Here is a 15,692-nt window from a genome sequence, read left to right as displayed (position 1 = left end):
AGGCTCCCATGCCTCAGCCAGTTCGTCAGGCTCCCATCCCTCAGCCGGCTCGTCAGGCTCCCATGCCTCAGCCGGCTCATCACATTCCTGCGCATCAGCTGGCTCGACAGGTTCTCCCGTGCCTCAGCAGAATTTATTTATTCAAGATTCCCTAAACTTGCTTCCCAACTCCCAGCATACACGTCACAATGACAGATAAAATGTGAAAGATCAAAGATCCCACAACTTCAGCCATGTGTTCTCCAGCACGAAAATTGCTTGAGTCAAATGTTTTAGAGAACGTCTTTCGACGAGGCTGTGTATTGTTTTAGTGATGCAGCATGTTTAGTTTGGGTATGAAGTGTGTTTTCATTCAATGCATTTGGATTTAAATGTGTTTTGATAGTGTGTGTGATAGACGGCCGTCACTCTTGTTGTCACTCCATGCCTCTCAATGATTAAATGTCCCATAAACACTACTGAGCTCTCAGAGGACTTCCCTTCCCATACCACCTTGCCAATCATACTACTTATCTTGAAAGTTGCACACATGCATGCACACACACGGACGCATGCATGCACACACAACAGATGCCTGCAAATATGCAGGGATGCATGCACGTGCACGCACACTCATGCACAAACACACACACACACACAAATGTGAACTGCCCAGCAAAGTGTGTTGCATACCACGATTGTGTCACTATCCCTGTTTCCAATTTTAATATAAATGAACATTTACCCTCTTGCCAATCCAATACCTTTCACCTCCCTTAAAACAAACTTTGTCACAAACAGAAACTATCACATGACATTGAAATACTTCTCTGGGAAGGGAAGAATATGGAGACAGGAAAAGCGCTGGAGCACAAACACAAACAAACAATGGGCCAAATTGCAGTAATTAAGGACTACATTTTCCCCCGGCCTCGTTAAAGCTAGTTACGTAGAGAAAAGCAGCCGAGCGGCAGGGACCTGTCAAACCTATCCATGGCAGCGCTGGTCAGTGCTCCTTTGGCCCAGAGCGGTGGATATCTACTGAGCGCCCTTAGGAGCGGCATGGCGGCATTTCCACCTCGGGTGGCATGTACAGAGCAATGTGTGTTCTCAATTAATACGTGGATAAATCCATAGGTCAGAGGGGAGACATGTTCTAGGCCAGGAGCAAATAAGAGACAAAAGAGAGCTCAGGGGCGTGGAGTTAGAATTGAAATGCCTTATCTGTGAGTTGCGTTGTTTTGACTCATAGCGTGTTCTTTGTATAGGTGTGTGACAGAATGGCATCCTCTGATGGTTTCTGAGAAAGGAGGAATAGCTGCACGTTCAAATGATAATGATAGATGGTTTGTGGCGAGGCTGCTCACATGCTTAGGGTTCATTGGTTCAGGAACAGCCAGCAAGAGAGAAAGAGAGAGATAGATTTACAAAGAGAGAGGACAACTGTAGAGAAACACAGAAATACACAGAAAGAACAACTATAGGAAATACCTGTGGATAATCAACTATAAGTGCACAACCATTAGACTAGAGTCTGGACAGTTTGAGCCAATGTGCAGTATTTGCACCTGTTGCTATTGAACAACAGCGGTAGTACCTGGGTAACCAGATAAGACCAGTTCCTAGGAGCTCTTAGGACTTAGCCTGTGTCAATATGGCTCACCCTTTTCCTAACTGAACACATATTGAGCCCTATCCAATCATTAGAGAATATACTGGCCACACAATGATTCAGTATATTTGGTATAATGGAGCTAGGACTGAGCAAAGAGTAAGGTTGGGAAACACTATGCAAATACTATTAAAATCACCTGATTGTCCTCCCGGATGGCGCAGTGGTCTAGGGCACTGCATTGCAGCGGTAGCTGTGCCACCAAAGACTCTGGGTTCGCGCCCAGGCTCTGTCGCAGCCGGCCGAGGCCGGGAGGCCCGTGGGGCGACGCACAATTGGCCTTGTGTCCTCCGGGTTAGGGAGGGCTTGGCTGGTAGGGATATCCTTGTCTCATCACGCACCAACGACTCCTGTGGTGGGCCGGGCGCAGTGCACGCTAACCAAGGTCGCCAGGTGCACAGTGTTTCCTCCGACACATTGGTGTAGCTGGCTTCCGGGTTGGATGCGCGCTGTGTTAAGAACCACCCTGGCTTGGTTGGGTTGTGTTTGGGAGGACGCATGGCTTTCGACCTTCGTCTCTCCCGAGCCCGTACGGGAGTTTTAGCGATGAGACAAGATAGTAATTACTAACATTTGGGGGTAAAATAAAAAAATAAAAAAATAGAATTCACCTGATCACACCTTTTATGTGGCTCAGCATGACACTAATAATGCTCAATGTTGTCTTGCTGTTCAATTCCTATACATGTTTATATTATACTATTATAGATTAATTATTATATCATATATAATGTATAGTGACATATCATATAAGAATGTATAGTGACAGAAGATTGCTTCAGCTGAAACCAGATAATTATCCTCAAAGCAAAATTATTGGCACCCTTGATAAAGACGAACTTAAAAGATACTGAGCTATATTGTATGCTCAGAAAATTGGGACATTTCAATTTCATTAACACAATTACTAATAGAAATATATTTTGTGTACAAGTAATACATTTTTTAACTTCAGAGGAGGACAAGCAAGACAAATGTAAATGCATAAATCTAATTGAACTACATTTGAGATCATTATGCATAATGTGTGTTTGTCGACAGATCTAGAGTACTACCCTCTTTGAACCACACACACACACACACACACACACACACACACACACACACACACACACACACACACACACACACACACACACACACACACACACACACACACACACACACACACACACACACACACACACACACACACACACACACACACACACACACACCCTCTCCCTCTCCCTCTCTCTCTCATATCCTATGGAGTTCTTCAAAACACCACTCCCTTTATACTGTAGTTTTCCCACCATGAACTAGAGAACCTGAGGGGGCTAAAACTGTACATGTAATTCTAAAAGATCTTAAAACACACCTTTTCAGTTTTGCTTTTCCTTAAAGGTGCTATTTAGTCATTCAGTTTTTATTGTTGTTCTTTTGTTTTTTATCCTGTTGTTTGTTGTTTTGTAAACATTAACATTTATTTTTTCATTGCATTTTATGTTTTTTTTCTTCCTGTGAAGCACATTGCATTGCATGTCTAATAATATTATTATTTGCATGTCTGAATTAATAATAAAGATTCATTTGATTTGATGATCCTGCTTCTCCCTCTCACACACTTTCACACAGCTGCCAAGGCCCATTGCAGCTACACAGAACGCAAACATACAGAGTAGGCTGCACTCTTACATACCCTTGCATTAACTCCCAATGTGCACACTAGCTTTCACGCATGCACACACGCACACGCACACACACACACACACACACACACACACACACACACACACACACACACACACACACACACACACACACACACACACACACACACACACACACACACACACACACACACACACACACACACACACACACACACACACACACACACACACACACACACAGACACAGACACAGACACAGACACAGACACAGACACACACACACAAACAAACTATACTTTCAACATTCTCACAAACCTCCTGACATTCTGTTCTCCCTCTCACACAATTGACACACATGCAAACAAACAAACAAATACTTTTAACACGTTTAACACTCTTCCCCTTCTTTTTTCACAACCCCTACACAGATAATGAAAAAAAAATATCTCAATACTCTCTCACCCTCACACACTCACAACCCCTTCCCCATTACGCACCCTTACACATTCCTCGCTTCTGCCTTTCCCTTATTCCCCTTACACAAAAGCTCATCCATCCAACCCATCCCTCCATCTGCCCCTCCATCCCTACCTGGAAGATGAGAACTTTGAAGTGGTTCCTCTTTAGCAGGTGTCCATGGTTGGCCTCCAGCCTCTTCACCTGTGATGCCTGCTTGTCCAGCCGCTCCCGCACCTCCTTCATGTGGGTGTTGACCTTGTGTGAGCGCTCTAGCAGCTTGTTCACACTGTTGGATGTGCTGGTGTGGTTCTTGGAAAGGCGGGTCACGTCACCCTGGACCCCTCGTACAGCTCCCTCCAGGTCGGCCTGACGCAACTCCATGCGCTGCTGGTTCTCCTGCACTGCCTCCAGCATGTTGACCAGCTTGTCGAGTAGAGCCACCACTGTGATGGCGCTCACCTGGTCCCTGGCAGTGGGACTGGTGGGACTTCCAGGTCCGAGGCTCCCAGGGGTTTTCAAGCCCAGCCTGGAGAGGGTGTTGGTGGGGGACGAGGGAGCTGGGCTCGGGCTGAAGCTGGACACCAGTAGGTCCATGTTGTCTTGCTGTGCCTGGTACTGCTGGGGGTTGACCAAAATGCTGCTGTTGTTGCTGCTGCGCTCGGCATGCGATGAGTCTTCTCCCATGGCCACAGGGTGGAGGGGTTAAATGTCCTCTTTTGAAGTGTTTAAGTAAATTAGAGGGCTAGAAGTGGAGGGAAATGTGGACTGACTTGTTCTGAGATGTGAAGAGTCTCTGTCAGTTAGTTGACGTTGTTGTTGTTGTTGCTCCAGAGAAGGACTGAGAAGGGAAGAAGGATTCTCTCCTCTTGGTTATTTTGGTGTCCCCTCCCCTTTTTTAAATATTTTTTTACAATGTGTAGTAGAGCAAGAGTTGTATTGCACACACCCACTTTTCTTCTCCCTTCTAAAAACCTCCTCCAAAGCCAGAGGGGAGGGGCATGGTTGTCCTGGTAACAGGTCTAGCCCTAAATTGCTGGTAGAAAATTACGCCAGAGATTGCCACTGTGAGTGTTCATGTGACTGCTCTCAATGCCTGTCCATTCGCATGAATTAATCTGGAAAGTCTGTTTGAGTGGCAATTTGATGCAATGAGCATTTCTGATGTTGTGTATTTGTTTATGCCAGTGTGCCTATCTCTCTTCCAGGATCAGGTTTGTTTGTAGTTTGTTTGCAGAGTTCAGAGTTGTTTGATTAAGCAGTAAGACCTGGGTGTGGGGGTGTGGCATATGACCAATAAACCATAGCTAAGGGTTGTTCTTAGTCCAAATGCAATGCGGAGTGCCTGGATACAGCCCTTAGCCATGGTATATTGGCCATATACTACAAACCCCCGAGGTGCCTTAACGCTATTATAAACTGGTTATCAACGTAATTAGAAGAGTACAAATAAATGTTTCGTCATACCCGTAGTATATTAGATAAGAATGAGTAAGACAGAGTAAGACCTGGCACTGGTGTGGCTTGGTGTGCTCCATTCTAAACACTTCAACATTTTCACTGGTGCAAATCAAGCATGATACATCTCGCTCTGTATGTTTGCATGTCCCGATATGTACTTTTCCAAACATGCACAGACAAGTACGTGTAATTCGGTGGGTGCCCACGTGTGCAGCATGGCAGCCCTCTCCACCCCTCCCTCTCCTCCTGTTCTGTTTTTCTGTCCTCTGCTCTGTAGCTTCGGTGTTGGGCCACTGTGGCACATGGAAACGAAGATATACGTGTTTGAACAATGAGCTCGTCTTTGCTCCTAGCACGGTGCCAGGATCCATATACCACACACACACTTGAATGCGAACACACATGCATGCTTAACTAGAGGCGTTACACAAAATCTGTGTGTGTGTGTGTGTGTGTGTGTGTGTGTGTGTGTGTGTGTGTGTGTGTGTGTGTGTGTGTGTGTGTGTGTGTGTGTGTGTGTGTGTGTGTGTGTGTGTGTGTGTGTGTGTGTGTGTGTGCGTGCGTGCGTGCGTGCGTGCGTGCGTGTGTGTTCATGCATGCATGTGTTTGACTGTGTAAGTATATGTTCTCTTGTAAAAGTGAGAGACAAGGGAGTGGGGGGATTTTTGTGTTTATTTTTGGGGCTGTGGATATCCACATAGAGCAAAGCATTTGTAGAATATAATGACAAGAGCTCACTTTATCACTGTTAGCTATGGAAGGCATTCAGGATGGACACCTTGTTCTGGCAGTTATTTGATTATGTTAGGGTTAGCAATCATGTTAGCCAACCAAGTTCCAACTTCAACACTTTTGCCTTCGCTGACTCAAACATCTTAAACATTTTGTGTTTGTTTGTGTGCATGTGTGTGTGTGCTTTTCTGTGTTTATGCATGCATGTGTGTGTGTGTATATGTGGGTGTACGAGTGTAATCGTTCACACCTCTTTAACTTGAAAGTTTGACCTCCCTGCATTCTTATAGTTGAACCCTGAACCCTCACCTGTCCCTACTTTGGAAGACTGATGATCCTATCCTGTCATTCATCCAATGTGTGTGTTTCCTCCTACACTCTTTCAGATGTCTCATTTCATCCTCTCTTTCCACATACAGTGCGTTCCGAAAGTATTCAAAACATCTTGTTACTTTACAGCTTTATTCTAAAATGATTTTTGATTTTTTTTTTTTACAAATCCTCTGCAACCTACACACAATACCCTATATTGACAAAGTGAAAACAGGTTTGTAGAATATTTTGCAAATGTATTAAACGTAACAAACATAAATACCTTATTTACATAAATATTCAGACCCTTTGCTATGAGACTTGAAATTGAGCTCAGGTGCATTCTGTTTGCATTGATCAGTCTTGAGATGTTTCCACAAGTTGATTAGAGCTGTACATTTAATTGATTGGACATGATTAGGAAAGGCACATACCTGTCTATATAAGGTGCCACAGTTGTAAGTGCATGTCAGAGCAAAAATCAAGCCAAGAAGTCGAGGGAATTGTCTGTAGAGCTCTGAGACAGGACTGTGTCGAGGCACAGATCTGGGGAAGGGTACCAAAACATTTCTGCAGCATTGAAGGTTCCCAAGAACACAGTGGCCTCCATATTTCTTAAATGGAAGAAGTTTGGAACCACCAAGACCCTTCCTAGAGCTGGCCGTCTGGCCAAACTGAACAATCGGGGGAAAACGGTCAGGGAGGTCAGGCAGGTGAGGTAGGTGGTCAGGGAGGTGAGCAAGAACCCGATGGTCACTCTTACAGAGCTCTAGAGATCCTCTGTGGAGGTGGGAGAACCTTCGAAAGGGACAACCATCTCTGCAGCACTCCACCAATCAGGCCCTTATGCTAGAGTGACCAGACGGAAGACACTCCTCAGTAAAAGGCACATGACAGCCTGCTTATAGGTTGCCAAAATGCACCTAAAGGACTCTCAGACCATGAGAAACATGATTCTCTGGTCTGACGAAACCAAGATTGAACTCTTTGGTCTGAAAGCCAAGCGTCACATCTGGAGCAAACCTGGCACCATCCCTACCGTGAAGCATGGTGGTGGCAGATTCATGCTGTGGGGATGTTTTTCAGCTGTAGGGACTGGGAAACTAGTTAGGATCGAGGCAAAGATGAACGGAGCCAAGTACAGAGAGATCCTTGATGAAAACCTGCTCCAGAGTGCCCAGGATCTCAGACTGGGGCAAAGGTTCAACTTTCAACAGGAGAATGACCCTAAGCGGCACCATCCCTACCGTGAAGCATGGTGGTGGCAGATTCATGCTGTGGGGATGTTTTTCAGCTGTAGGGACTGGGAAACTAGTTAGGATCGAGGCAAAGATGAACGGAGCCAAGTACAGAGAGATCCTTGATGAAAACCTGCTCCAGAGTGCCCAGGATCTCAGACTGGGGCAAAGGTTCAACTTTCAACAGGAGAATGACCCTAAGCACACAGCCAAGATAATTCAGGAGTGGTTTCGGGGCAAGTCTCTGAATGTCCTTGAGTGGCCCAGCCAGAGCCCAGACTTGAACTCGATCGAACATCTCTGGAGAGACTTTGAAAACAGCTGTCCAGCAACGCCCCCCAACCAACCTGACAGAGCTCGAGAGGATCTGCAGAGAAGAATGGTAGAAACTCCCCAAATACAGATGTGCCAAGCTGCTTCAACAAAGTACTGAGTAAAGGGTCTGAATACTTATGTACATGTAATATTTCCGTTTTAAATTTTTATAAATTAGCAACAAAAAAAAAAGTTTTTGTTTTGTCACATGGGGTGATGTTTGTAAATTGATGAGGGAAGAAAAACTATTTAATACATTTTAGAATAAGGCAGTAACTTCACAAAATGTATAAAAAGTTAAAGGGTCTGAATGCTTTTCGAAATGCACTATATCTCCCCCCTCATTTTATTGTCTACTTTTGCCTGTTCCTCAATGTCCCTGTGCTTTGCTACAGATTTCCTACATATTTCCCTTATGTTGAGGACTCTGTCCTGTCGCTTTCCCTCGTCTATGTTTTAAGGTTGGATTTCCTATGTTGCTTCTGTTTCCCCTCTATCGCTTGAACATGCACGACACTTGTGTGCACACGTGCAAGAAAGCACGAACGAACGCACACACACACATCCCATCATCTCAAATGTTATATTGCGAATAAAATCATTTCCAAAAGGATGGTGTGTTCCTGACAGATGGGTCCATTTGAAAAGAGACCCCTGCTGGTTAAGCAATATAAAAAACACTCCGCTTTTATCTTCAGATCTCTGTCAGTGTGCTGAATATATACACCATGAAATAAACAACACTGATTCTAGTGTGAAATCTGCAATATTGACCAGGGCAAAGCACTGGATACTTTTCAGGTTTTATAGAGATCCATTTTTACATCTGAATGACATAAGCATATGCAGTAGTAAAACACGTTACCATGTCTTAGGGTTTTTATTGAAAGGAATGAACAAAGATAATGGGGATTATAACATTCCTTAGCTACAAAAAGATCCAAGCGACTCTAAAAATCCTTCTGAAAGTCTTGCCTTCTGGAAAAGTGTCAACCATTTATCTTTAACTTGAAAATCTCATATTCTACAACTAGGAGCCAAGTAGCACATTCAACAACAGTGTCTTAACATTTTTAAGATGTAAACAAACATGTTACAACAGGCTGGATGGATTAGGCAAACATGGTTTTGTCTAACAGTCTTCCTGGGAACTGTAACGGCTGGCTATTGGCCAGTTGCCTTCACCCATGGGCCACTTGGCAAGTTTGGTTGATCAGCAGGTTTTTCATTTTGAATATCATGGAAACCCCGGGCACACCTGTCTTTGTCGAAACTGCAGTAAAATATATATATATATACAGGTGTATATATATATATATATATATATATTCACATGAATTCTAAGAGTGGAGCAAATAAAAAAATAACTCGGAACAATACGTTGATATAGAAGGAATCAATCTTGACAATAAGTGTCGCTGAGAAGGTACAACCTTTGTTGTGGCTTCATCTATTGACTATTGGAATAACAGAATACACAGGAGCTAGAGTTGCACTCCCATGTACTGCATCTACTATCCTGCCTTGATGACGAGCTAGTCTCGCCCCACCCACCCACAACTATAACGACACTGTAAAAATCAAAAGTCTCAAAACACTCTGAAGAGCACTGCACCTAAACTAAGATCTGGTGTTTCGGAGGGTGTTTGAAAATAAACCCACTGTAAATGTTGTAATGCACAGAATGTCTTTTTGTGTCTTTAAGCGTGCTGTGAAAACCCTTTTGGAGGGTTTCAGCACATGTAAAAGCAGCATCAAAACACCAAAACAATTTCTCACACAATCAATGGTTTAGAAATGCAAATAGTTTATAGCCTAAATATTGAAAATAAGGGGCTATGGAGATTTTTTTGGGGGGGGTGGAACTCCACCCAAAAATGTTCAATGCTTTATTTAAGACAGCTGAGAAACAGGAGGAGCAATAAGATGGTACATTTCATTGGAATTTTTCACACTCAACCACACTGACTGACTGACTCACTTGTGACTGACTGACTCATGTACAAATAATATTGAGTAGTTATTTATGATGCAAGGTCATTTGTAGATCAGCCAGGCTTGACTCACCTTTAACGTCGGATGCAACGTCAAACGCACCCTGTGAGAGGTCAGTCTGACGTCAATCAATCAAATGTATTCATAATGTACTTTTTACACCAGCAGTTGTCAGAAAGTGTTTATACAGAAACTCAGCCTAAAACTCCAAAGAGCAAGGAATGCAGATGTTGAAGCACGGTGGCGAGGACAAACTCCCTAAAAAGGCAGGAACCTTGGAAGAAACTTAGAGAAGAACCAGGCTCTGAGTGGTGGCCAGTCCTCTTCTGGCTGTGCCGGGTGGAGATTGTAAGAGTACATAGCCATTAAGGCCAGAAGTTCTTCAAGATGTTAAAATGTTCATAGATGACCAGCAGGGTAAAATAATAATCACAGTGGTTAGGTGGTTAGTGCAACAGGTCAGCACCTCAGGCGTAAATGTCAGTTGGCTTCATAGCCGAGCATTCAGAGGTTGAGAGGTTGAGAGAGAGAGAGAGAGAGAGAGAGAGAGAGAGAGAGAGAGAGAGAGAGAGAGAGAGAGAGAGAGAGAGAGAGAGAGAGAGAGAGAGAGAGAGAGAGAAAGAGAGAGGTTGAGAGAGGTTGAGAGGTTGAGAGAGGTAGAGAGAGGTTGAGAGAGGTAGAGAGAGGTAGAGAGAGGTTGAGAGAGGTAGAGAGAGGTAGAGAGATTGAGAGAGAGGTTGAGAGAGGTACAACAGGTCCAGGACAAAGTAGCACGTCAGGATTCAATAACCAAAGGCAGAACAGCAGAAACTGGATCAGCAGCACGAACAGGTGGACTGAGGCAAATTAATGTTCCTTTCATTTGATGACATTCTGAAAGATGTCTTTAATAATCACACCTTCCAGCACACATGGGATAGAAATTATGGAAATGTAATGTTCAGTCAATTTTAATGGGTAGAGCAAGTCAATAGCAGTCAGTGCCGTTTCAGGACAAGTTTGTTTTTTCATGAACATGGCCTTTTTTCTATTACATTTTTCTATTACATTTTTCCCTTCTGTCATTGTGGGAAGTTGTATTTGTTAGGGCTACTATAGCCCTTGTAAGCTTCACAGTCATTTTGTTATTTCTTGTTTTGTTGGCGACATTTTAACAAATAAAATAAAATGTACGCTAAACTAGCTAGCTGCATTTGCTAGATAATAATCATGCAGTAAGTAAAAACTGAAAGTGAAAAAAATGATTACATCTCTCTCTGTATTTCTCTTCCTTCTCCTTCATTTTGGAAGAATTGAATTTGTTCAACTATTGTCTTTATCTTTGAGTCAACTACTTACCACATTTTATATACTGCAGTGCTAGCTAGCTGTATCTTTTGCTTTCAGGACTAGATTTATGCTCTGATCCTTTGATTGGTTGGACAAACTGTCAGTTCATGCTTTCAAGGGCTGTGATAGGTTGGAGGACGTCGTTTGTTGTCCTCCAACCTGTCACAAATACTGGGAAAGTCTATGGAAGGGGGTGAGAACGGTAATTTACAGTACTGTAGGGTACCACATCAAAGGGCAATTTTGAAACAAACAAAAAAACTGTATAACACACAGGCAAATACTGACTGGTTTTTCAATGGAATGTATTTCCCATTCAAAGCCATAACCACCATGACTAAATCCCTGTTTGTACCTGATGCTAACATGCGTCCTTTGTCCTGATCTTGTCCACATTCTAATTGTGCCTACATTTTCAGAAATGCATCTACACATGGTCATAAAATGTCTCTTATCTGTCCACTTGGTCCATATTGACCTGATTTCTTGATCTCTCCCTTGTATGCAAATTCTTTGAGAGATATTTTTTCAAACTAATATTCATAAATACAGTATTGATGGCCTGAGTCAATGGTGCCATCTGTTAATGATTTTAGAGGGCTGGATAATGATAATTTAATAGGTTTTAAAGGATACGTCCGGCGCCGACAGAGATGGCCGCCTCGCTTCGCGTTCCTAGGAAACTATACAGTTTTTTACGTGTTATTTCTTACATTGGTACACCAGGTAATCTTAGGTTTCATTACATACAGTCGGGAAGAACTGCTGAATATTTACATTTACATTACATTTAAGTCATTTAGCAGACGCTCTTATCCAGAGCGACTTACAAATTGGTGCATTCACCTTATGACATCCAGTGGAACAGTCACTTTACAATAGTGCATCTAAATCTTAAAGGGGGGTGAGAAGGATTACTTATCCTATCCTAGGTATTCCTTAAAGAGGTGGGGTTTCAGGTGTCTCCGGAAGGTGGTGATTGACTCCGCTGTCCTGGCGTCGTGAGGGAGTTTGTTCCACCATTGGGGGGCCAGAGCAGCGAACAGTTTAGACTGGGCTGAGCGGGAACTGTGCTTCCTCAGTGGTAGGGAGGCGAGCAGGCCAGAGTTGGATGAACGCAGTGCCCTTGTTTGGGTGTAGGGCCTGATCAGAGCCTGGAGGTACTGAGGTGCCGTTCCCCTCACAGCTCCGTAGGCAAGCACCATGGTCTTGTAGCGGATGCGAGCTTCAACTGGAAGCCAGTGGAGAGAGCGGAGGAGCGGGGTGACGTGAGAGAACTTGGGAAGGTTGAACACCAGACGGGCTGCGGCGTTCTGGATGAGTTGTAGGGGTTTAATGGCACAGGCAGGGAGCCCAGCCAACAGCGAGTTGCAGTAATCCAGACGGGAGATGACAAGTGCCTGGATTAGGACCTGCGCCGCTTCCTGTGTGAGGCAGGGGCGTACTCTGCGGATGTTGTAGAGCATGAACCTACAGGAATGGGCCACCGCCTTGATGTTGGTTGAGAACGACAGGGTGTTGTCCAGGATCACGCCAAGATTCTTAGCGCTCTGGGAGGAGGACACAATGGAGTTGTCAACCGTGATGGCGAGATCATGGAACGGGCAGTCCTTCCCCGGGAGGAAGAGCAGCTCCGTCTTGCCGAGGTTCAGCTTGAGGTGGTGATCCGTCATCCACACTGATATGTCTGCCAGACATGCAGAGATGCGATTCGCCACCTGGTCATCAGAAGGGGGAAAGGAGAAGATTAATTGTGTGTCGTCTGCATAGCAATGGTAGGAGAGACCATGTGAGGTTATGACAGAGCCTAGTGACTTGGTGTATAGCGAGAATAGGAGAGGGCCTAGAACAGAGCCCTGGGGGACACCAGTGGTGAGAGCGCGTGGTGAGGAGACAGATTCTCGCCACGCCACCTGGTAGGAGCGACCTGTCAGGTAGGACGCAATCCAAGTGTGGGCCGCGCCGGAGATGCCCAACTCGGAGAGGGTGGAGAGGAGGATCTGATGGTTCACAGTATCGAAGGCAGCCGATAGGTCTAGAAGGATGAGAGCAGAGGAGAGAGAGTTAGCTTTAGCGGTGCGGAGCGCCTCCGTGATACAGAGAAGAGCAGTCTCAGTTGAATGACTAGTCTTGAAACCTGACTGATTTGGACCAAGAAGGTCATTCTGAGAGAGATAGCGGGAGAGCTGGCCAAGGACGGCACGTTCAAGAGTTTTGGAGAGAAAAGAAAGAAGGGATACTGGTCTGTAGTTGTTGACATCGGAGGGATCGAGTGTAGGTTTTTTCAGAAAGGGTGCAACTCTCGCTCTCTTGAAGACGGAAGGGACGTAGCCAGCGGTCAGGGATGAGTTGATGAGCGAGGTGAGGTAAGGGAGAAGGTCTCCGGAAATGGTCTGAAGAAGAGAGGAGGGGATAGGGTCAAGCGGGCAGGTTGTTGGGCGGCCGGCCGTCACAAGACGCAAGATTTCATCTGGAGAGAGAGGGGAGAAAGAGGTCAGAGCACAGGGTAGGGCAGTGTGAGCAGAACCAGCGGTGTCGTTTGACTTAGCAAACGAGGATCGGATGTCGTCGACCTTCTTTTCAAAATGGTTGACAAAGTCATCTGCAGAGAGGGAGGAGGGGGGGGGGGAGGAGGATTCAGGACGGAGGGGAAGGTGGCAAAGAGCTTCCTAGGGTTAGAGGCAGAAGCTTGGAATTTAGAGTGGTAGAAAGTGGCTTTAGCAGCAGAGACAGAAGAGGAAAATGTAGAGAGGAGGGAGCGAAAGGATGCCAGGTCCGCAGGGAGGCGAGTTTTCCTCCATTTCCGCTCGGCTGCCCGGAGCCCTGTTCTGTGAGCTCGCAATGAGTCGTCGAGCCACGGAGCGGGAGGGGAGGACCGAGCCGGCCTGGAGGATAGGGGGCATAGAGAGTCTATGGGGGCATAGAGGATGCAGAAAGGGAGGAGAGGAGGGTTGAGGAGGCAGAATCAGGAGATAGGTTGGAGAAGGTTTGAGCAGAGGGAAGAGATGATAGGATGGAAGAGGAGAGAGTAGCGGGGGAGAGCGGATGAGAGCGAGAGGGAAAAGGATACAAGGTAGTGGTCGGAGACTTGGAGGGCAGTTGCAATGAGGTTAGTGGAAGAACAGCATCTAGTAAAGATGAGGTCGAGCGTATTGCCTGCCTTGTGAGTAGGGGGGGAAGGTGAGAGGGTGAGGTCAAAAGAGGAGAGGAGTGGAAAGAATGAGGCAGAGAGGAATGAGTCAAAGGTAGACGTGGGGAGGTTAAAGTCGCCCAGAACTGTGAGAGGTGAGCCGTCCTCAGGAAAGGAGCTTATCAAGGCATCAAGCTCATTGATGAACTCTCCGAGGGAACCTGGAGGGCAATAAATGATAAGGATGTTAAGCTTGAAAGGGCTGGTAACTGTGACAGCATGGAATTCAAAGGAGGCGATAGACAGATGGGTAAGGGGAGAAAGAGAGAATGACCACTTGGGAGAGATGAGGATACCGGTGCCACCACCCCGCTGACCAGAAGCTCTCGGGGTGTGCGAGAACACGTGGGCGGACGAAGAGAGAGCAGTAGGAGTGGCAGTGTTATCTGTGGTGATCCATGTTTCCGTTAGTGCCAAGAAGTCGAGGGACTGGAGGGAGGCATAGGCTGAGATGAACTCTGCCTTGTTGGCCGCAGATCGGCAGTTCCAGAGGCTACCGGAGACCTGGAACTCCACGTGGGTCGTGCGCGCTGGGACCACCAGATTAGGGTGACCGCGGCCACGCGGTGTGGAGCGTTTGTATGGTCTGAGAGAACAGGGATAGACAGACACATAGTTGACAGGCTACAGAAGAGGCTACGCTAATGCAAAGGAGATTGGAATGACAAGTGGACTACACGTCTCGAATGTTCAGAAAGTTAAGCTTACGTAGAAAGAATCTTATTGACTAAAATGATTAAAATGATACAGTACTGCTGAAGTAGGCTAGCTGGCAGTGGCTGCGTTGTTGACTTTGTAGGCTAGCTGGCAGTGGCTGCGTTGTTGACACTACACTAATCAAGTCGTTCCGTTGAGTGTAATAGTTTCTACAGTGCTGCTATTCGGGGGCTAGCTGGCTAGCTAGCAGTGTTGTTTACGTTACGTTGCGTTAAAAGAACGACAATAGCTGGCTAGCTAACCTAGAAAGTCGCTCTAGACTACACAATTATCTTTGATACAAAGACGGCTATGTAGCTAGCTATGTAGCTAGCTACGATCAAACAAATCAAACCGTTGTACTGTAATGAAATGAAGTGAAAATGTGATACTACCTGTGGAGCGAAGCGGAATGCGACCGGGTTGTTGAGTTCTATTCGGAAGACGTTGTCTAGCTTTTGGCTAGCTAGCAGTGTCTCCTACGTTAAGGACGACAAATAGTTGGCTAGCTAACCTCGGTAAATTAAGATAATCACTCTAAGACTACACACTCTAAGCTACACAATTATCTTGGATTCGAAGACAGCACAGACAGCTATGTAGCTAGCTAACACTACACTAATCAAGTCGTTCAGTAGAGTGTAATAGTTTCTACAGTGCTG

At 45.4% G+C, this 15,692-nt stretch overlaps 1 protein-coding gene across 1 annotated transcript in view; it reads right to left on the bottom strand.

The window, feature by feature from the left end:
• The window catches only part of LOC124043746 (caveolae-associated protein 2-like), a 28,553-nt gene extending 23,939 nt beyond the window's left edge, over positions 1-4,614 (bottom strand). Inside the window, exon 1 of the mRNA XM_046362670.1 lies at positions 3,898-4,614. Coding sequence (XP_046218626.1) covers positions 3,898-4,449 — 552 coding nt within the window. The 5' untranslated portion in view covers positions 4,450-4,614. The remainder of the gene's footprint in view (positions 1-3,897) is intronic.
• Positions 4,615-15,692: the final 11,078 nt, after the last annotated feature.

Source organism: Oncorhynchus gorbuscha, linkage group LG09 (genome assembly GCF_021184085.1).
Source record: "Oncorhynchus gorbuscha isolate QuinsamMale2020 ecotype Even-year linkage group LG09, OgorEven_v1.0, whole genome shotgun sequence".
NCBI lineage: Eukaryota > Metazoa > Chordata > Actinopteri > Salmoniformes > Salmonidae > Oncorhynchus > Oncorhynchus gorbuscha.
The sequence above is the reverse complement of the archived record's forward strand: the minus strand, read 5'-3'. Positions and strand labels throughout refer to the sequence as shown.